This window comes from Grammomys surdaster, unplaced genomic scaffold, assembly GCF_004785775.1.
Source record: "Grammomys surdaster isolate TR1022 unplaced genomic scaffold, NIH_TR_1.0 168, whole genome shotgun sequence".
NCBI classification, from domain to species: Eukaryota; Metazoa; Chordata; class Mammalia; order Rodentia; family Muridae; genus Grammomys; species Grammomys surdaster.
Genome location: NW_021604616.1, coordinates 2,641,287 through 2,664,246, shown reverse-complemented (window position 1 = coordinate 2,664,246; position 22,960 = coordinate 2,641,287). Strand labels below are relative to the sequence as shown.

Below are 22,960 nucleotides of genomic sequence, written 5' to 3'. Positions count from 1 at the left end.
AAGTACCTGTAGAATTTTCAGAGTAAATTTGCACAAATTCTGGAGCCACCAGAGAACAAACACGTACCACTTTGAAGCTACATCTCCTTGGAGAAACTATATAGAGAAGAAAAAAGCCAATGTTACCATTGTGAAAACTGGCTTGCTATATCCTTTGTCCTCATGTAAGAAAGACACAAAACTCCCAAGCCATAAGAACTCTGTGTAGCTCAGGAATGTCATTTAATTAGATGTTTCCCAAAGTTCTTTAATCACATAAACCCTTCCACTACTGCAACAGCAACATTTTGCCAGACACGTGTTAGCAACCACACTAATCACTATCAGTAAATGTGTAAGCTAAGTGAATGGATGATGCTTGGGTATCAGGGTGAGTCTGTGCAGAGCCTTGTGAGCTAATAAGATGATGTTAGCCATAGAAGATTTTAACTCCACCAAGATTGTGGTACTATTAGATCTGGAATTCAGTGAAATTTCTTTCAGAACAACTTGGTCACTATCTTTGTGACCATTTTGGTTGGTCCTGAAATGTTGAGAGAATCAGAAAACAAAATAAAATTAAAACCAGTAACAATAATGAAGAAGGAAGAATGGGGTTTAATGATCTCAAATATCATATACTCAATAAGCTTAGGGGAACAAGATCTGGAAGAATCCTTTTTTCTTAGATAAAAGATTATGGCCGTGCTATTGAAGAAGTTGTTAAACTCTGAAAAAATATCAAGAGTTTTGTTTTGTTTTTAAAAAGTCAATTCTGTTTGAGACATGTAATATTCAAGGTAGCTTTAGTATCTTTAATGACCTAGGGAAACTGTGAACTTGACAGATACAGTGAGGATAATGGAAATCTAGAGAGGAGGTGGAGAAGTTGGAACCATCCTCAACTCACAGTGGTCCGAGATGGGTTAGGGTGAGAACAGCTGAGTAGGATATCAGATCAAGAGGGCCTACAGCCTGGAAGCCCACAAGTATTGAAAGAGTAATTAAATGAAGACCCTATAAGGGAGCCATAAAGAAATAATCAGAGAAAGCTAAACTGGGTCTTTGTAAAAGCCTGGCATTAAAGTAGGAAAAGAACACATTTCTTCAAAGAATGAGGGGCTAGACATGGTGGCACATGCCTGGAATGCCTTCTCTGTGGAAGTAGAGGCAAGAGGATTAAGAATTAAAGGTCATCTTTGCTTATAAAGTAAATTCTAGCCATGGTTACATAAAACTTTGTCTCAAAGAAAAAGGAAGAAAAATAATTTAGCTTATCATAAACGATAGTATGCTGACAAGAAATAAGAGCAACAGAATTAGTCATCAGTGGAAATGTAGAAGACATTGTGGTTTGAAAAGAATAGTATTGAAAAGAACTGTAGCGGTGTAGTCACAGAGGGCTTGTAATGGCTCGTTAGGGTGCAAAGTACTATGGGAAAGCAGCTGCTGTGATAATAAACTGATTCCAAAGGAAATTTGAATCGGAAGTCCGAGAAGGGAGAGAGTAAAAGGCAGTAGCTGAAAACTGTGAGTGTGGAGTTGGAGGGCAAGTGTCAGGAACTGAGAGAAAATTCTGGTGTTCTCCATTGGTTTCTAGCAGGTCATAAATACCTAGTAAGTATTTTTTTGAGTGAATGAGTGAGTGATTCTGCAGCATAATGGTAGGCTATGAGAAATGTGCATGTATATATACATACATAAATTGTTATAAATACTTATTTTTGAATATTACTTGACAACAAAATAATAATGAACAATTAATATAATACAAATAAATGAATATAAAAATGTTTAATGATACAAGTTAAACAAAAGAAGTTTTATTAAATTATATGGACAATGCAAACTCATCTATAGTCACATAAAGCAATTTATGCCACATAAAGCATATGGATGCTATGGATGTCAAGATGGCAGAAGTGTAGGGTGTAGAGATAGACCTACAAAAACTCACAAGGAAAGGGATAGACATGCTGATTTTCTTGAAAGAGGTAATGGAGTCCATGGAAGTATGGATATTTCAAATTTTGTTAGAGTGTATGTATTAAACACTGGTCAGTTTAGTATGTCAGCTAATCAATAATACCTCACTAAAGCTATTTTTAAATATCATATTTAGTATGCCTATATAGAATAACCAAATCAGTGAGGATACTGATTTTATTGCCTCACTAAAGCTATTTTTAAATATCATATTTAGTATACCTACATAAAATAACCAAGTCAGTGAGAACATTGATTTGAATAGCTATAAATGAGGGGATGCCTTCAACTTTAAAAGACTAGCTAGGAGTAACAATGCAACCAAATAAAATAATCCATCTATGCTTGAGAGTACAGAGTGCCCCACTTTGGTTTAGAATATGTTTCTCATTAAAAGAAAATGCCAGTAATGGTGTCTTACTTGCCAAGTATTAATTTTCAGATAAATTCAGGCCCAGACATGAATATCTGGGGGAGCTGTTATTACATCATACATAGAAATGAAAACGAGTTTTCTGTGTTGGCTAAAACTAAGATGTGAGCAAGGAAAAGAACGTTAGGGTAGATCAATACATCCTAAGTATTCAAAGATCTATAGGAAGGGCCAGTGAGATGACTCAGCAGCTAAGGGTGCCTGCTACCCATTCTCACCTCCTCAGTTCTGTAGAACCAACATGGTCAAAGGAGAGAACTGTCTCCTGAAAGTTGCCCTTGACCTCCATTCGTATGTGCACGTATATGTAGCGGGAGGTATTAGAAAAGGTGGCGCGACCCACTAGCTCTCAGCCATGTTCCCACTCTAAGTTCTCACCCTAACGGCAGCGGAGGTGCCAGTGGCACCGGCCCTGGACCCATGAAAGGTTAGCATGCCTGCTGCTCCCGCCAGTCAGCCCTGTGGACTCTATGGCTCTAAGCATGGCTCTTGGGTCAACTCCACCACCCTCATGGTGCTCAGCTTAACCCCAGACAATATCCGCCATCCTCACAGTACCCTGTAGAATGAAGATTCTTAATGCTTAAAGATTATCCAATGGATTTATATATCAGCAAATACTCAATGCACAAGATGCCCACACAATTACAATTGCTAACCCATTTGCCTAACTTTGATAAGAGACACACAGACATCTGCCACCATCTTCTCTACCCCCCCCCTTCTCCTTCTTCCTCTCCTCCCAACTCCTCGATCTACCTACTTCTTCTCTATCCAATGACCAAGCTCCACTGCAAATACAATGGGCAGGAAATATCCTGCAACACATGTACGCACACATATGCATGTATACATGTTTAATAAATGTAATTAAAACTTTCCTTAAGGATAAAGGGGAAAGGATTGAAAATTAAAGGTAAGAAAAACTAGAGAGGTTGATAACTTGGAAAGCAAAAGAAAGACAAATCCTACAATGAAAGATACACTAACAGTATCAAATATCTCATTATAACTATGGTAAGGACTTAAGGTGCTCAGGTTTTGAATCAGGGGTAGGGAAGGAATTCCAGAAGGCTGAATTGAGATGAAGTGAGGCTGTATCAATGCAAGTGATTGCATTTGATCGATAAACAGATTCATTGCTTTGTCCAGATTATTGTTTGTTTGTAAAACCACTGTTCTCTTGAAATTTGGAGTCATTCTGTGAAGGTGTTTGCATGCTTTTTAACTCTGAAGTGAAACCACAGCAACTAATACAAGCATAATTCCCAGAGTGCACAGAATGGGAGCAAAGCTGAAAATAACTAGGTTTTTGTTGGATTTAGAGAAGAAAGGGATTACTAAGGTAGAGTTGGTGTATAACAATCTAGAGATGATTGCAAAATTATATGAAAAGCCCCCATGTTGTGCTTACTAAGGAATAACACCCACTTCCCCCATGGTTACTCATAAAATGAATTGCTGAACCCACCAAATCTAAATTTGTGTGGGGGTAGTTACTTTGATAGCCTACAAGTAAAACAAATGATGGGAAGAATAACACTTCCTACCCAAACCTTCCTCATCCCTGCAAGGCATGCAAGAAAGCCTTCATCAGCGTTAGCTGTGGGGCTGGTGTGTTTCACTTGAGTTCTGCTGATGCTCTTTGATTCTGAGAACGGCTTCTGAAACTACATTTATCCTCTCATGGATACAGAGGGAAAGTATGTCCTATCACTACCTTGCTGGTAACAGAAGCAGAATCCCATGCATACACAGCACTGAAATATTCCCCAAATCTTCAGAGAGATAAGTTTCGTGTCTCAGTGAAGAGAGCCCTATAAACCTTTCTCTGTGATATGGGTTAAAAAAAATAGAATATGTGTAACAGTCTTAAAAAAACAGCTGAATAAATCTATTTACTTTAACTGCCAATCTGGTCTAAGAAGTACATGTATAAAGAGCTAGTTATATGTGTAAAAGTAAATATATATATATATATATGAAACTAATTAAAATTTGAATATTAATTTGTTAAATATATCTTAATGGAACAAGTATTCCTTTATGGTAGTTTTCATATTATCTAGTTTTCTGACTTTTTACAAAACTGGACTTTTGCTAGGTTTAGTGATGCATGCCTTTAATCCTGGCACTCAGGAGGCAGAGGCAAATGGATCCCTAGAAGTAGAAGGCCACTCTGGTCTTCTGTAACTGTAAAGTGAGGTACAAGCCAGTCAGAGCTATACATCACACACACACACACACACACACACACACACACAAGGTTTGAAGTTTAGGATATTTGAGTAGGGTCATTTTTTTATGTGCTGATGGTATTTGACTTTATTGAAGATAGACTTTGAGGAAGAGTAGCACGATCGACTACAAAGGATGTTTGGAGTTCACGATTTTGTGTGTGTGTGTGTTCCAAAGAATCTCAATTCTAATCAATAATGAATGGACAGAATATAATAATCTTACATGTTCACACAGATTTGAGTATTGTCTCATTCATGCCCCTCTGTTGGAGCCCCACAGAGTACATTGGCATGCTAAAAGATCTGGGCAGCCAAGCATTGCAATATATGTTCGACACTGATCCAGCATATACCATATGCATTTGAACCAGGGACCTGGAAAAAATGAACATTGCAAACAGTGAGCATTTAGAGATTCCCTTATGGCTTAAATGCCCATTTCCAAACCCACCTTATTCTTATCTTCCACCAGGCAAAGATCCAGAAGCAAAACCTGTAAAATTAATAAATGATGCCTCAATATACATCAAGGGCCTAAAACAGATGAAGTGCTTGAAGGTTAGGTCTAAGTAGGTAGCATGCTAAGGAAGCATGTGACTCAGAAGGAGCCAAGCCTGACCCTTAGAAATGAATGAGAAAATGGACGAGATAAAGAATTTCCATTTGCTTTCTAAACAAAGCAGTCTCAGCAGAGATATAACTTCTTCCTTCTTTTTCCCCTATGTCTATATTCTGATCCCTTCCACATGAGAAAACCCTTGGAGATCTAAGAAAAGCAATATGGCATGAGGAGAGTACACCACTCACATTACAGCTTCCTGGTCTGCAGAGTGTTTTACAGTAGATATGGATCTTGCCACCTCATGGGGCCAATTATCCTCATCTCTCTACTAGTGTGTGCTATGATTTTATTCAAGTAACACTTTGCAAATGAACAGAAACCTCAGTAGTTGAGTATGTTGAAATTCACAAATTTAAAGAGGCAGAGTTGAAACATTTCTAATTATCCAATTTCTAGTTAAATAGTTGTGATAACACAATACTCATTTTCTTTAGTGTAAGAAACAACATCAAGCGGTTTGCTGATAGCCATCTAAACTTCCTTCCTTTGACTTCTAATCTGCTTTCATTATGTAGAAGTCATTATTTTCCTGCTCTGGTGTGAATGTTTCAGTAATGTACTGCATTGATGCTATTACTGTACATTAAATGGTAACATATGTAATACACATGCGGAGAGAACACCAGTGTCTATGTGAAATTTAGACAATCTCCTGTTGTCAGCAAGAACATAGCTGTGGTGAACCTTTTGCTAATTAAATGGAATATTCCTGTCTCCATTACAGCCAACATATCAATTGTAGACATTGATTCTAACCAGGAGGAGAATGTAGCTACTTCATCTTCTGGAAACAACTTTGGTCTTGACTTGAAAGCAGATGACAAAATATATTTTGGTGGCCTGCCAACTCTGAGAAACTTGAGGTAATCTAACTCATATTTAAAGTTAAAGTTTTAATTAAATGGTCACTAGCATTGTGAAGTTTAATTATAATAGCAATGTCATATAACCTTTAGCTACAGAAAGGACTAATCAAAAAAAAATAATGTTGCATGTAAGAACAACACCAGGATTTAGAAACTGGGGATTAATTTGACGTCTTTGTTGAAGAGATAAATTGGAATTGCTATTTTTCTTATATACACCTGCTGAAAAGAATTACGAAGGTAATTAAAGATAGAAGCTGAAGTTGACTGTGGGTTTTGTAATTGCTGTTCTCTGTGCACAGTCACTAGAGAGAATGACATTTGACATTGTGCAGGCTTCTGAAAATTAGTCAGTGTTGAGGATGCTGTGAGTGTAATCTATGTTATTGTGAGTCATTAGCATTAGAATAGCATAGTGGAGCTTTCTCACATACCTAAAACTAAATGACAGTCGTTATTCACATGCCTGTTCTGGCGTAATTTAGAAATTTCTCATATGCTCTGTAGTTTGCAGGACAGGAAGACATATTTAGCTCACAGTTCAGTTAGTTCAAACACTGGAACTAAAAAAAAGTCAGAAAATGTTCTGTGTGTCATTTAATTAATTTACTGCTTAATATGAAACATGGAAAACCAATCCCATAGAGTACCTAGTATGCACTATACATTACCTGAATCTGGTTAAGATGGAACGAATGATCTGGTTAACCTATGACACCCTCAGAGAAGTACCATGTTTTGGGGATTTTCATTTTTGGCTTTTGGCTTTTTATTGGTGCTTTATCAAGGTTGTGAAAGTCCTATTCTACATCTGGATAATCTTTAAAACACTATTGTTGGAAATCATGGGGAAGAATTACTCACTATAAATCACTTTCATGTAAACTGAAGATGTTCTCTCCAGTCTATTTATAGACCAGACAATTGTCTACTTACCAATTTTTCATAGGTGTGTATTGATAAGCTTCATGGTACAGGTCATGTGTGCATATTCATACACATATATTATCAATTCATAAAAATCACTATACATCAAAGTGATTTGAATAGTAATGTGGTTATCACTTAGTAGTTCCTTTGCTAAACATACATTCAGTGCATGATTGCTAAATACCTACTGTGTACTACCAGGCAGTATATCAAATACCTGTAATCCAGTACTTATTTAAATCCAAGATTTATCTTACAAAATCATTAACTATATTCAGAATGAATTAAATATAGTGAAATAAGACTACCTATAAAGATTTCACTTAATCTAGTGATAGTTTTTATTAACAGAAAGTGAGGTTGTAAAACAAACACATCATGAATTAACTTAATTGAGAATGGTTTGTATCTTGTGTGTATTTTTGAAAATTATGTTCTGAGTCTTTATTACTGAAATGTTACTCTCCATTCAGTAATTTAAATTATAATACTGCTGTAGTATTATAAAATAATCTTTATATATATGTTTGTGATTGACAATGCAGCCATGCATTTACCTGTTGTTTTGTACAGTCAAAATCTCTATATGATGATGTGGTAAACACAAATTACTTTCACATGTATTGTTAAACTTGAGTGCTTTGAGAAGCAATATTTACAAGCTATTCATAAATACCATGTTGGTGCACTTTCCCATATATCATGCCATTAAAAGTAAGAGCTTTGGATTTATATTCCAAAATAAAAATGTCTAAGAGGTATAGTTTGGGGAATCTCTGATTTCTGATTTTACTTCTATGGAGGACATTTATCTGTTCAGTATCCTGTCCTTTTTTAAGTATTCCTGTCTATAAGATAGGCCTATAACAAAATTTATTATTAAAGTTTGTTGTTTTGTTAAATGAAAATGCAATTAAAAGTAAATTGTTTTTTTTTTCTTTTCCCTTGGCTTAGTATGAAAGCAAGGTAAAATTTAAATTTATGCATGCCTTCCTCAAGTGCATGGCTGGGAGATGCAGCTTTGTGGGGGCAGCAGTAGTGCAGAGGCACAGCAAAACCAATGCAGTTGCTTCCACAGTAGATTTCAGACACAGATGATGCATTCTGCAAGAGGCCTCATGCTTCCCAGCACTGATGAAGAGCCTGTGCTTGCCCACCATCAACTGGGTTACCATGGCCATTGTCTCGCCAGCTCTAAGGGAATTTCACAGCTTACTTCTTCATGCACCTGGCACAGGACCTCACAGTGACCAGCAGGATATGTCCAAAGGGCAGCTGGTCAGTCAAGCTTATGGATAAGAGTCTAATTCTGTGGAACCATAGTAAGATGGCTTCCAGAGCAGAACCTTAAATTCTGGCCTCCCTAGTGCTGTGCTGTTTGCTCAGCAAGCCGCCTGTGCTACCAAATGCTTAGCACTGCCTTCTTGCTTTTTGCAGTCCTGCAAATGTGCATTTCTCAAATGCGTACCTCTTCTCAAAGCTGCTTGTTTATCGTCATATAGAAAATTATCTATGGAGATATATAAGAACTTCTGCAGATACCACATTTCAAGTAAATATTTGAGTTAAGAGTCAAGCGATTTAAAGACAATCTCTCCATAGCTTTTCAGAAACCTTTATATTCTTCCATGCTGGCAGATATTCGTAAGAATTACCAGCCTTGGAAGCGGTGATCAAATCCTAGAGATGACTGGTTGGCTGGCTGACCCTCGCCAAAGTTGGCATTTCAAGAGCCTAATTGTGTGAGATTTCTGAACAGGGGATAATGAAGCTTAAACAATCCAGGAGATATTTAAAGCAAAGACACCATTTTAATATCAGAAACTGGAACACATTGAATGTAGGGAAAATAATAAGTCATTTTTTTTCATTACATTATTCTGACACTAGTCATGCCCTGTTTACAGAGATGGGTAAAAGGCAAAGACTGAACATTCAGCGAGTATACATACCAATAAATAAAACTGCAGGATACCACTGTAGCCTTGTAGTGTTTATGCATGACTGGTGAGACTTGTGGTCACCTTAGGAAGTAAATCGCTGTGCTGTGTCACCTCCTGGGGCTTTCACAATGTTCACTTTGCCAAATCATTACATTTCAAAAGGATCTCAGTGTTTCCAAGAAACAATAAACTTTCTGTGATTTACTTTAATGACAAAACTCCCCTCATCCCCAAAATTGCCATAGATCTGCCCTCCTCTAACAGACAATATGGAAGCAAGTGAGCACAGGAAGTGAAGTCCTCCATCCTATTTGCTTTTCCATGATGATAAGCAAGAGCCCTTCCCTCCAGCTGCCCATCTTCTTCATAATTACTGACTGAAGGAACGAAAGGAGAAGACCTCAGGGACCAGCGACAATGATCAAAGGAAATAAAAAAGCTACAGGAAGACAGGGGTGGAGGTGGAGAACAGAACAAATACTTGACAAGAAATAAATCACCTGGTACAGACCAGGGTCTAATTTGCTCTCCCACCTGTTTTCCCTCGTGCCATGTGCTTTTTATAAAGATGAAAACGAGAAACTTGGCATTGAGGGATGCCGAGAGGAGGATTAATCATTAGCCTATCAAGTACAATATTGGTGTCAATTGGACACTTTCCAGATGCTCATTAACAGTACATAATGAAAAATTACAATTTTTACCTTTATATTTCAACAACAATTCAATGTAGTAGCTACTAACCACTGAGGCCATATAACTTTCCAATACACGATATTAACAGTACTCAGCTTCTCCTTCACACAAACTACATTGCAAGTCCCAGCAGCCACAGATGCCTGGGAACTAGTAAGCAATGAACCGGACAGTATGCAGCAGGGCATGTCTATCATCACAGAGGTTTGCTGTCATAGACTCGAGAGATGTCATCACCATTCACATCCTGTCTGTATGTGTCAACTGCGGGGCATCTAGCTATGCTGTGCTCGTCAGTACATGCAGACACTGCTCACAGACACTACTGTCAAACACATGACACAGTCTCCTTATACATACAAGGATGGAGTCTGAGAGAAATCAGATCACTTGGTCAATATCAAATAATCTGAGCAATATGTTAGAGATAAAGGCAAGGAATTAAATTCTAATTGACTTATATATTTTGGCATGCTTGCTGTGTCTTTGAATGTAGTGAGCAGAAAGAAAGCACTCAAGTGTGGTTTGGGTGAGGAAGATGTCAACCATATTAACAGAACTGACTATTTTGTATTAGGTTGCCTTATTTTGTTATGGCACATACATACATACATACATACATACATACATACACACATTTACATGTGCATACTTTCTCACACACTCACACATACGCACATGTACATATATATGCACACACTCTCTCACACACACTCATATGCAAACATATCCATGTGCGCATACACACACACATAGCTTCTAGAGCTTCAGGAAGATTTCAAATAAACATCTCTAAATATTCTTCCTAAATTTCAAAACAAGACATCTAAGAGCTTTTCGTAAATAATTGAATTATTTCGCCACACAATCATCTGTTCTTTAGTGGAAACGAGGAACAAGAAGCACTTATTTCAGTGTGCATGTGAAGCACTAATAAATGAGTTGGTTTCCGAGACTCATATTGAAATGCTGTGAGTGAAGTTTCTCTTAGAGAGAATAGTGTCAGAATTCATGCTATAGAGTGATGTCAACTTGCTCTCAATCCAACCATCATATAATCAGGGTTTGCTGAGTGCACGTGTGTGCATGTACACCTTGATAGACATGCCCCTGCCTCTGTGTGTGTGTGTTTGCTCCACATGGATCCTTCCAGTGCTCAGAGTCTACACTGTCATCCATCTAATGGGATTGCTTTTGTTCTGCATTTGACCACTCAACAGGCCAGAAGTCAATGTGAAGAAATACTCTGGCTGCCTCAAAGACATTGAAATTTCAAGGACTCCTTACAACATACTCAGCAGCCCTGATCATGTTGGTGTGACCAAAGGCTGTTCACTGGAGGTTAGTCTATTTCTAAAGGTGCTATAACATGTTTATAGCCTATTTCATTTACTTGACATGAGTACTTTTGCGAGAATTGTTCCCTTGTTAATGTGTCTTAGACGTATAATAATCCTTTCTTAGTCATGCATACATGACAGAATATGACAGAAGCATTCTACCAATCACTGCAATGGAAATGTACTATAAAGAGCCAAAACTGTGCTCCACTTTCCAAAGTGTATACTACTTAAATATAAAAAAGGTACCTTTATGAATAGCTCTTCTGTTTGGGTCTCTCTTCCATTCCAGTAATACTATTTCTCAGTTTTATCATCTCTCAAATTCATTTTCTCTTTCCACATTATACAGCTTGATCACCTTTTTTTTTTCTAGAATATAGTAGTAGTTCACACAAACAGTGAGTAACATCATCCACTTTTCCACCAGTGTGTGGCATCTTACCCACAGCTTTGAAGTTGTATGTTGCATCTCGTTCAAGTCTGCAAAGATTTGTGTGATAGATGCAAAATCTCCTATATCTCCCTGAAAGATGCTTGGGCAAGGCGAAGCCAGAGGAAACTCTGGTGGAGGGCTGTTGCAGTTCTGAGGTGCAAATTGGTCATCTGACATGGGTATAGGGGCAAAAGACTAATTGAACCATCTAGTAGCTGGTTCCCTCCAAATTTTTCCTCAGGATACCTAGTGCTCTTGAAGATATAAAAACCCGCAGTTTTATCTGGTAAAGCAAATGATTAGAGGTCTTGGGGCCGAAATGATCTCAGCCTATTCTCCAGTATCTCAGAATCTCTTCTTTGTTGCTAATGCAGCCTAGGGATGACTAATCTGTAGTGACTCTTCATTTCTGGCCAATTGGTGTGAAAAAACACGCAGAACATCATTTTTATCTCTTAAAATAGCTATGGTATAACTAAAGATGACTAGAATATGCTAGCAAGAATTTTATGGAAAGTCTACAGTGATGAGATTTTAAAATAAAAAAATGTTAAATCTATAAAAAAAAAACAAATTTTTATTTACCTACTAAACTATTCCTTTTGGTAGATTCCTCCAAACTAAGTCATTTTGAATTACCCCAGAAGAAGGGACAGGGAACCAGAAAGAGTAAATTTGCCTTCTGAGCAGTGGGATTTCAAGATTGGAACAGACCTGTCTGGATCTTCATAGCTACAGGCTTTGTGTGAAATGGTCACAGACTCCCACACCAAACTTAATGAAAAAGAAAGAAATACAGAAGGAATTAAAACTCTAATGGTTCATACTGTCTTCTTGAGGAAAAATTTTCTGAGAGTTTAAATCTTCAATGTCTAACTCTTATCTGCAGTCAAAAGATAGATCCACTAGAGTAGAAAGCTGTTCAGAGCAATGAATCTGACAGGCTGTGTGCACAGTGGAGATGCCGATGTAATGGCACCCAGAATTGAGAACTGTTGACTAAAATACGAGACAGGAATTTAGTATGGATACATATTACAAAGTCTGTGCAGTAGTTTTATCTGAAACATCTAAAACTGAAATATGAAAATCATAAGAGAGAACAGATTTTACCAACTACTTTTTACCTATTTCTGTGCCATTTAACTGAGCCTGGAACCATATTGGTAGATGCGAGCTAGGCTAGCCCACTTGAATGGTTGTTTGTTTGTTTGTTTGTTTGTTTTTACTCCAAAAACAAAACAAAGCAAAAGAACTCAAGACTTTTAAAAATGAATATTTTCGATCACTTAAATGTCCAATGACATGGACTTGCTGAGATAAATGCCACCACTTTCAAAATGTAGAACTCCTCCAGACACTACAAGTGATGGTAAGCTATCTTTACTGGCAGAAAAATTCTCTATTTAAAAAGAGATGTTGCGAGACCAGAGAAATAGTTAAAGGCCTGTTCTGCTCTTAAAGTGCAATTGCCTGTGGTTCCCACAGAAGACGGCTCTCAACTGCCAACTGCCTGTAACTCCAGCTCAAAGTACATCTAGAACCTTCTTCTGACCTCGATGGCCATTGCATTCACATGCACAATACACACACACACATACACACACGCACGCACGCATGCAACTTAGATTTAAACACAATTTAAGTTAAAAGATGTCTCAGTCTAAATATAAAATGATAGAAAGGAGGAAGGGAAAGACAAGGCTGTGGAAGGTAATTTTTATGAACTGATGAGATCTGTGTAAGGCTACGTGCTTCTTCAGGGCTTTGGGAAGTGGGTGACTTTCTCCTCTTCATACCGTGTTAGTCTCTGAAACATGGGTACATTAATTTTATAGTCAACAGCAAAACAGTGGTATTTTTATTTCTTGAAAAAACAGACATGAAATATTTGGTTTATTTTTATTTTTAATAATTAGGTTGTATCTCTAGAAGTTATTCTAAAGAATATTTGTACTGTGGCTATGAATGAACATTTTTCCATGGACTCATCATGATGAATATAAGCCATGATCACACACACACACACACACACACACACACACACACACATCTTTAAAACATAAAAAAAAAAATGTTACTATATAGTCAAGAGATTTAAGAAATACAGCAAGGTAGATTTAAACCAAAAGAAAATTTTACTTAACCAATAATCTTCCACAATTCATTTCAATAGTTCTATATTTAAAATAGAGGCCATAATTTTTAAAATTTGAAACTGAACTGTTCCAAAGATTTAGTTTGAAACAGTGTTTCTTCAACTTCAGCTCTTCTTAAACTTTCAATGTGACTATAGATTTTGATCCTCCCTAAAATTACACTACTTTTGAAATCATGTTGAATTTTCTGAGGAAGGAGGTAGTGTGGAGAATTTAGCCCCTCATTTCTAACATGTCCTCTTCTTTTTTCCCTACAGAATGTTTACACAGTTAGTTTCCCCAAGCCTGGTTTTGTGGAGCTTGCTGCTGTGTCCATTGATGTTGGAACAGAAATCAATCTGTCCTTCAGTACCAGGAATGAGTCTGGGATCATTCTCTTGGGAAGTGGAGGGACACTCACACCACCCAGGAGAAAACGGAGACAAACTACACAGGTACCTTCACAGCACAGCCCCAGGACGTTTTCCCCTTTAAACAGTACCGTTAGAGGGTAGGGTGATACTCAGTGAAATGTGTACCTCACATAGCACCATTTCATAGTTTAGCCTTGAATCACTGACTTTGGTTATCATCTTGGTTGACTGGGGACTGATCATTCTCAGTGACAAGAATCATAGCTACTACCAAATAAGATATGATCAGACAGATAAATAAATGGCTTTACAAATATAACTTTGAATATGAAAACACCTTTAAAAATGAGATGGTGTCTTTTTTTTTATTAGATGTCAGCATGGGTATGTGTGTTTGTAGAGAAGGATATGTGTACATTTGTGCACAGGTCTTATGTGTGCTTGTGTCTAAGTGTGAAGGTCAGTGTTCAGCAGCTGTCAATCTTTGTTTTTGAAACAGACTCTTACACAGTTCTAGAACTCACCAACTAGGCTAGGATGCCTGGCCAGCAAGCCCCATAAATCTGCTTGTATCCACCTCCTCAGGGCTAAAATTATAGTCATGTCCCAGTACACCTGGATTGTTTTTTTTTTTTTTTAAACATGGATTTGGGGGATTGAACTGAAGTTCTCCTCATGCTTGCAAAGCAAGTACATTACCAACTGAGCTATCTCCCAGGCCTTGATTGGAGACCTTTTACATTATAAGGTTTTAATATTGAATAATCATTAATAGGTAACAGAATTATTATTTCTTTCTCTAAAACACAATTATACCTACAATTATTAAAAGGATTAACTATTAATTAAGAGGATCATACACTGTATAACCATGAGGATCTCAAGAATGCAGTGATAGAGGCCAATGAGATGTAAGGCAAGGTCCTTGAGAGCTGCTGGACTCTCTGAGTTTGAGCCCTAGGGCCTACATGGTAAAAGAAGAGAACCTTCTCCCACAAGTTCCTCTCACTCCTGAATTTCTACCTTGTGCCATGGCCCCAAGTGTCCCATGAACATCCACACACATTCACAAAGTGAATAAATATATACAATTCTTAATGAGATTATAACCTAATATTTTAAAATTAAAAATCATACAACCATCTCAAAAGAGTAATGAGAAACATAAGATGAAATTATCACTATTCATGATTTTTAAGAAACACATAGTGAACTAAGAATAAGGAACATTTTATCTGTGGAAAGCTGATAGCCACTGGTCCTGATGGAAGAACATCATAGACATGTGGCATGCAATAAAATAATACCTAAGAAAGGATGGCTGTTTCATATGCATCAACTTCTCTGCTGCTGCAGCAGCAACAACAACAACAACAAAGTAGCTAGAAAACAAAGGGAACTGTATATTTTAAAAATAAACACAGCAAGTTGGACATAGATGAAAAAACTGTAAAGTGTTATTGAAAGCCATTAAAGTCATCCTTAATGAATGCACATATTCAACTTTTTAACAAAGAAGAACTCAGAACTCATTATTAAAAATATGTCAATTCTCCCTAATATGATGTACAGATTTAATTTCAGTAAGAGTAACATCTTGTCTTTTTTGCCAAGTATAGCATGTTAGGTTTTTGGTTTTTGTTTTTTCATTTACATTCAAGATCAAAATCCACCAAAACTCTTGAAACAAAAGAATGTGGTTCGAGGGCTGCTGTATCAGCTGTTAGCTCCTTCTAAGCTACAGATTTAAACTGTAGTAATATGCTCACTCCTGGAAAATTCTGCCCTGGTAATACAGAATAGAGAAGACTGGAGATGGCCAAAAGGTGGTGACCAAGCCATCTCAGTCAGTCAACGGGTCTCAAGGGAGGGAGGGAGAACTGAAAAGGAAAAGACAGTTAAGACAACACTATAACATGACACCAGGCAGTGCTGAGGCTGAGGCAGGTTTATTTTTTTCCCCAGTCAATTTTTATACCATTCTAGGTACTTGCAGAGAATAGGGTAAGTTCTTAGATCAAAGACAAAGTAATCAAATAAGGTAATAAACAAAGAGATCAAACAAGGCAATAAACAAAGCCCTGGTCACTGTTTCTAGGGGCTTGGCAGGATGACCAAGATAAAGGGAATGCCACACATTCCTCAGCTGAGTTTGCCTTGAGCTTTGTATTAGCCCAACTGTGAATATTCTTATCTGAGCCCAGTGACAAGTGCTTGCCAAATTTCTAGAAGCAGTCCCAAAAGCTCTCCACAAAGTGGCATCCCAGATCATTAAGAAAACAATAATTACAGAGCCAATGGTTTCTATACAGGAAATAATTTCTACTTTGTATCAAGCTGAAAGATATGTTCTCAGACAATTAAAAATGTAAATATGGAAGTAAATGCAACTTTAAAAAAATTAGAAAAAAAAAGAGCCCAGCATGGTGGTTCACTCCTGTGATTCTAGAAGTCAGGAGGCAAGAGCCGGCAGATCTCTCTGAGTTTAGAGCTAACCTGATCTACATCATGAGTTTCAGAAGATCCAGAGCTACATAGAAAGAAAAGTGCTTCCTCTCCCCTCCACCTATACATTTTGATAGATAGATGATAGATAGATAGATAGATAGATAGATAGATAGATAGATAGATGATAGTATTACACAAAATGCAAGCATCTGCTTGAAAAGCTTGATATATTGCTGATATAACCTTCAAAATACCTAGTAACCACGATGTGAAAAAAACCATACAGAAACTAAGATGCAACCAACTCATATGCAATAATGAACTGATCTGACCAGATATTTCACAGAAGAGAAAGCACGATGGATGCAAAAATTATTTTTAAAACATTCAACATTGAGATAACAGATGAATGCATTTTCAATCCACCCTCAATTCTATATCCACTGGAGTGATAGAACACTATGAAATACAATAATGCCAAGTGCTGGCAAGGCTTCGTTAAAGGCAGCTCTTTTTGCTTTGGACAGAGGAAACTGATACAGTTGCTCTTATAACTGGGTTGGATCCTTTCTATAAAGTGGACCACATGTGTTCTCTATAAGTCAGCGACGGTATTGTACAGACCCAAACACTGGCATCGGTACACAATGAGACAGGTACAAAAATGCCCCCAAGGAACAGTCCTTATTTATAGCAGGTCAGTAAAAAGGTACCCAAATGTTCATCAGCTAGAGAAATGAGCAGTCGACTGGTATTTTGGCTTAATGGTGTAGAAAGCAGTAGTAGCAAGGGATGAATTACAATGTAACAAGACAACAGGGATGAACTGATGAATGAGAACTCAGTAGCAACAGAGACACAATAACGTCACTTGTCTAGGTTTCTGTCAGAAGAAACATTTGAGCATATTATATACAGATACATATGTGAATCCTCAAAAATAAATTTTTAAATGCTGGCAAAATACATCCTATATTAGTGGTACTTCTGAGTTGAGGGAGAAGAAAGAGAGGGTCAGGAAGAAGCTCAGGCTTCTTAAATTGCATGGCAGGTTACCACAGTTTTAAACCGAGCACAAACATGTCTTCTGCATTTACATAATTGCATTACATCATGAGGACCATGTCAATCAGGATGAAACATTCTCAAGAGTTTGGAAGGATGGTTTGAGGGTTACCAATATTGGCTCTTCTTGCAGAGGAGCCCAGTGATGGCTCACAACCTGTTTCACAGGATGTGATGACATCAGACAGGCACCTGAACACACATATACATACTAATACACAAACATACATGTACACACACACAATACATACACGCACATACACACATATACATACATATATAATTTAAATTTTTAAGTCTTTTAATTTTTCTCCTGACAAGTAATATTTAACTTCTCATTAAGAGTAATAATAATTGGATAGATATGAAAAGGAGTCCTGCCAAATCATCTTCTAATCCTGAAAACTAACAATCTTTTCTTCCTTTTGCAACTGATACTTAGATAATATTGAGATTGAGGACCAAACCAAACATGCTTAAATTTTCACCATAGGACATTTATCCCCTTGATCACTACCAATAATTAAATTCCTATCAGCTCCAAATGTCTTAGTACTAAATAAATGGTTTAAATCACCAAATTTCAGGTAAGTTCTTAAAAGAGAATGTGTTTCTGTTAAGGCAACTAACAAAAGGATATGTAGTACTGAAATTCAAAGTCCATGAAAGATAATTTTAATGCCCCAAACATTTAATGATAGTAAATATCTAGCTTTTAAAAATCATGCAATAGCTGTTATCCTCTAAAGAAAATAGTGTTTAAATTGTCCACGTGTGTTGCAAATCAGTGCTGCCCAAATGAATATATTATTTGTGAAAGCTAACAGTTGACATACTCAGAATGTTATTTGTGATTGTGTTGCCTTACATATGTTTGTGATATCAAACAATCAGCTAGAATAGTTTTTGAGTAAGTAGCTTGTGGCGTGGTGACAGGATTCTGAGCACATTGTGTACGGGGCACATAGCTGCATAGAGAATCTTGTGAATTATTGGAAGGATGGTAACACTGATGGAAAACATCTTATTGACTCATGGAGGACAAAATGGTCACTGTGCAGCAGGTACCCCAGTACTACACAGGAGAGGGAGCACATATAAAAGCAGCACTGAGTACAAGGACTGCACCCAAGCTTCCTGAAGTTCATAATCCGATATCAAAACTGTACTGGTTGCTATGGTAACAGTGACAAGAAGAAAGCAGAGATACTTGTGGAAGGAAAATTGTATTCCTTCTTTCTAACTGTGGGAGACAAGTTATATGTCTGTGGCAGTGATCTATTCCACCAGCTTGGAGACAAATTAACGTCTGAGCACTTAAATGCCGTGGGATTGAGTCAAACTGAATTTCTAGAAACTGGCCGCCCACTCGTAAGTATAATGGAGAATGGCTTTGTCAACACCCTTTGTTTCCTGTAAGTTAGAGGACAGGGGTAAGCAGAGCTATTATGTTGAACATTAGAAACTTGTCACAGAACTTATATTAGTATATCTACCTACTCCTTATACTCAACAAGGAAAATGGTAATGGTTCAAAAAAGACATTCCTGCATCCTCATCAACTCTGTTTAAGTAAATGTTGAGAGGCTAGGGGTTGAATTAACGAGTAAGGACCCCGGAGGAAGACCTGAGTTCAAATCCCTAGGATGTACATGAATAACCAGATGTGGCACTATGAGAACCTATAACCCAGAACTATGGGAGGCCGAAACAGGATTGTTGCTGGGCTTAATGGATGCCAGCTTAGCTACAGGTTCAGTGAGAGACCTGTGCAAAGTGAGTAAGACAGAATGTTACAACAGATGACAGAATAGCGTCACTACAGCTAAGTCACAAATACAGTGACAACTCCTGTTTAATCTTCAATATCTTTTCTGTTTTGCTACAGGCTTATTATGCCATATTCCTCAACAAGGGCCGTTTGGAAGTGCATCTCTCCTCGGGGACACGAACAATGAGGAAAATTGTCATCAAACCCGAGCCAAATTTGTTTCATGATGGGAGAGAACATTCTGTCCACGTAGAAAGAACCAGGGGGTAATTAGAAACACAGCGATTGCTGCAACCATAGCTAATGTGAACCCCCCTTGCCAGCAGAGCTCTGCCCAAACCACCTTGTGTGGACAGACCACACATGCCAAGTTGTGACAATTCACTGGTGTCTTCTTCCTTGTATTTCATGTTTGGGAACCTCAGGGCTCTGAGGAGTTCTACTATTCATGTTACCTTCTGCATGGTTTTTTCTCACCACCTTGCATCTCACTCACCACTGCATCTCTCAAGCTATAAAGAAAAAAAATCCCTCCTCCTGCACTTTGCTAACAGTCTCTAATAAGGTAACCAGGACAGCTCAGATCCAGCCAGCAACCTTTGGCTGCAGCCAACTAGTTCATTCAGGTTCCAAGCCAGTGATGGCAGTTGCTTAGAAACATGCCACCAATACTGCAGAGCAAGACAATAATGTAAGTCCTACTGAGCCTCTTAGGGGCATGCTTCATCCCTGTCTGCTCCCTAAAGTGGGCAGGGCCAAATAGTGGCTTTCTGGAAGAAATGGTTCAAAACAGAAAAAAAGAATAGTGGCCATGTGTAATCATTTATAGTGGCCACTTCTCTACAAATCTGCAAGGATACTTGTCCTGATCCCTGAGCAAGGGAATCTCCCTTAAGCATATAAACTGATCCCTCATTTCTGCACAGTGCTTTGTGCTTACTCTATTGGGACCATCACCTGTGTTCTCCATCAAAGTACTGAGGAACAATTCAGAGAGGTAATTAGGTCAGAAGGACAATGAGAGAAGAAACAGAAGCCTAGGAACTTGAGGCCTCAGACCTCCAGACCAGAACCCACTTATTAAACCAGAGGCATCAAAAAATACTGGAAATCTAATCTGATGAAAGTTCAAAGCACAAAAAACACCTGGGAGAGCAGCTGGGTGTGGATGCAGAGCATTGGTCCAAAGCAGCTGCTAGCATGCATCAGAGGTCTAGACTGTTTGAGTATCCTCTTGTATAGGTATGGGTTTAGATAAGTAACGAGGACATCTTGTTTTCTACATAAATAATAGAGCTTCTTTAGTTTGCTTTGTTGTTATGATATGGAGTGTTTGCTTGTGAGTTGAATTAATACTAAGCATTTGAGCTGTGTCTAGAAACGGAGGGTTTAAAACTATGATTAAGCAATGAATGATCAATATTCAGACAATTCAGAACTTTTACTGATTTAATAGCAAGGTATCACAGCTAGGGTGTCTGGTGGGGATGGGGGCAACTAGCTTTTCTCACTTAACTCTTGCTGAGTACTTTAGAATACCAAATTTGCTTATCTTTTCATAGATTTTATGCTATTTACATTCTCTGTGGGAAGGACATTTTATGAGTCCTTAGATCTCAAATTATTTCAACCAACAAATGCAGATTTTAGAAACATAGGTGACCAAAATTCACCAGGCGTGTGTTATTTTCAAGAGAAGGAATTTAGAAATTCCCAAACACATCAACAAATGCATGTTTGTGTTAATGTGTCCTTTTAACAGGTGTTTCTTCAAGAAGGGCATTTTATTATGCCAAACTCACAGCTGTTGGCCATGAATCCAACCTTCATTTGATTAGTCTGTATACTGATCTGAAAACTGGTCACTCGGTTAATTGGCCATATAAACAAACAGGTTTGCCATTCATTGTTAATTACAAAATGATATGTTAGACATATGACTGTGAGGTTATCTCCTTTCTGTGTCAAAAGGGGAACCTGTTGGCTACTGGGTCTTCCTTGGCACCCCAAGGTCAAAACACAGTCATTGTATACTCTAGAAGCAAACACATGAAGCTGGGTAAGTAGATATCACTAACAACACTTACAAACAATAACTACAAACTACACTAGAAACAGTGTAGTGCTTCCTACAGCAACTCTAAGGAATCCACTGTGCCATATTCTAGGCCAGAATTGTCTTTTAACCATTGTAAATTGTGTGTGAAAACTGTATTAATGTCCTTTCATCCCAGATGAGAAAACATTACCTAATTTGCCTTGCGTTGCACAGTAGAAACAAGAGCCAGGTGTAAACAAATTATAACTGGCCTAAATGCTTCATCTGTGCTTGGCCTGCTATTTGTTCTTTCCCACTGGGGACTTTAAAGATCTATATTCCTAGGTATTGAGTATGATATACTATTACTAATTTGAAAATACTTGCTTTCCCCCAATGCTTTTCATATGCTAAAGGTCAATCATTTCTTTTCCTAAATTCCAGAATAATGTGGTAACTGTAGAAGCAGTCTTAAATTATTTGGATTTTTACGAATTCATGAGACACACTTCTGGAGGCTGACCTTCTCTCCTCTTTTGCTCCTTTTTAGCCACTACTGCCTTACATTTTCTCTACCTCTTCCTTTGGGGGAAAGAAGTTCAGTCATTTTCTTATCTAATTTCCTGAAACTCAGCAATCCCTGCCTTTCATGACTGCCTTGATTTTGACCTCCCCAGGAGTCTACCCCCAAGGACATCAGTTCTAATTAGACAAAAATTTTGAAACCCTAAACGCTGAAATAGCTACTTGGGTGATGTGGATAAAGGACTGGGTTGAGTCTGTCCTTTCACTGTGAAAGCATTCAGTACACAGTTGCAGAATACAGCTAAAGAACAAGATGTCAGATTGTCAGAAGTTAGGACTTCCATGGTTTAGATGCAGCAATCCAAACACTGTCTCCCTTAGCATTCAGTATATGTCAATAAAAAAATCATTTTATGCTCATGTAAATTACAAACACTCCTTTTAATGCCTTCCTCTACATATACAATTGTCTAAGACTTGAGAATTATTGAACTTATCTTGCAATTATTTACAGAGTAAGCAATGAAGTATAAGAAATAAAATATCTATGAAACTTTGAGAATCAATCACTGAAATTATAAAATAGTTAGCTATGTTTTCACAATACTAAAAGGGAGATGAGTGTTTATTATAGCATTTTATATAAAGTAGCCTATCAGTTAAAAGTTATAAATCAGGAGCTGGAGAGATGGCTCAGTGATTAAGAGAACATACTACTCTTGAGGAGGATCAAAGTTTGGTTTCTAGCACCCATATCCCATGGCTTACAACCACCTAGAGCTCCAGCTCCAGGGCGTCCAGTGCCATCTCTTCCATTCCAGAGGCCTCCCACTCACACTCACAGATACCTAGGAAGAGATGAACAAATGTACACATTATTTATTTATTTATTTATTTATTTATTTATTTATTTTGGTTTTTCAAGACAGGGTTTCTCTGTGTAGTTCTGGCTGTCTTGGAACTCACTCTGTAGACCAGGCTGGCCTTGAACTCAGAAATCTGCCTGTCTCTGTCTCCCGAGTGCTGGGATTAAAGGCGTGTGCCACCACCCCCCAGCTGTACACATAATTAAAGATACAATGAATCTCTAAAAATAACATAACTAAAACAGACTATCACACCAGAATGGA

General features: G+C 37.7%; 1 protein-coding gene across 1 annotated transcript in view; it reads left to right on the top strand.

The window, feature by feature from the left end:
• The window catches only part of Lama2 (laminin subunit alpha 2), a 575,131-nt gene that overhangs the window by 531,305 nt on the left and 20,866 nt on the right, over positions 1-22,960 (top strand). The window contains exons 52-56 of the mRNA XM_028766419.1: positions 5,985-6,123; positions 8,011-8,022; positions 10,916-11,036; positions 13,888-14,064; positions 19,385-19,533. Coding sequence (XP_028622252.1) covers positions 5,985-6,123; positions 8,011-8,022; positions 10,916-11,036; positions 13,888-14,064; positions 19,385-19,533 — 598 coding nt within the window. The remainder of the gene's footprint in view (positions 1-5,984; positions 6,124-8,010; positions 8,023-10,915; positions 11,037-13,887; positions 14,065-19,384; positions 19,534-22,960) is intronic.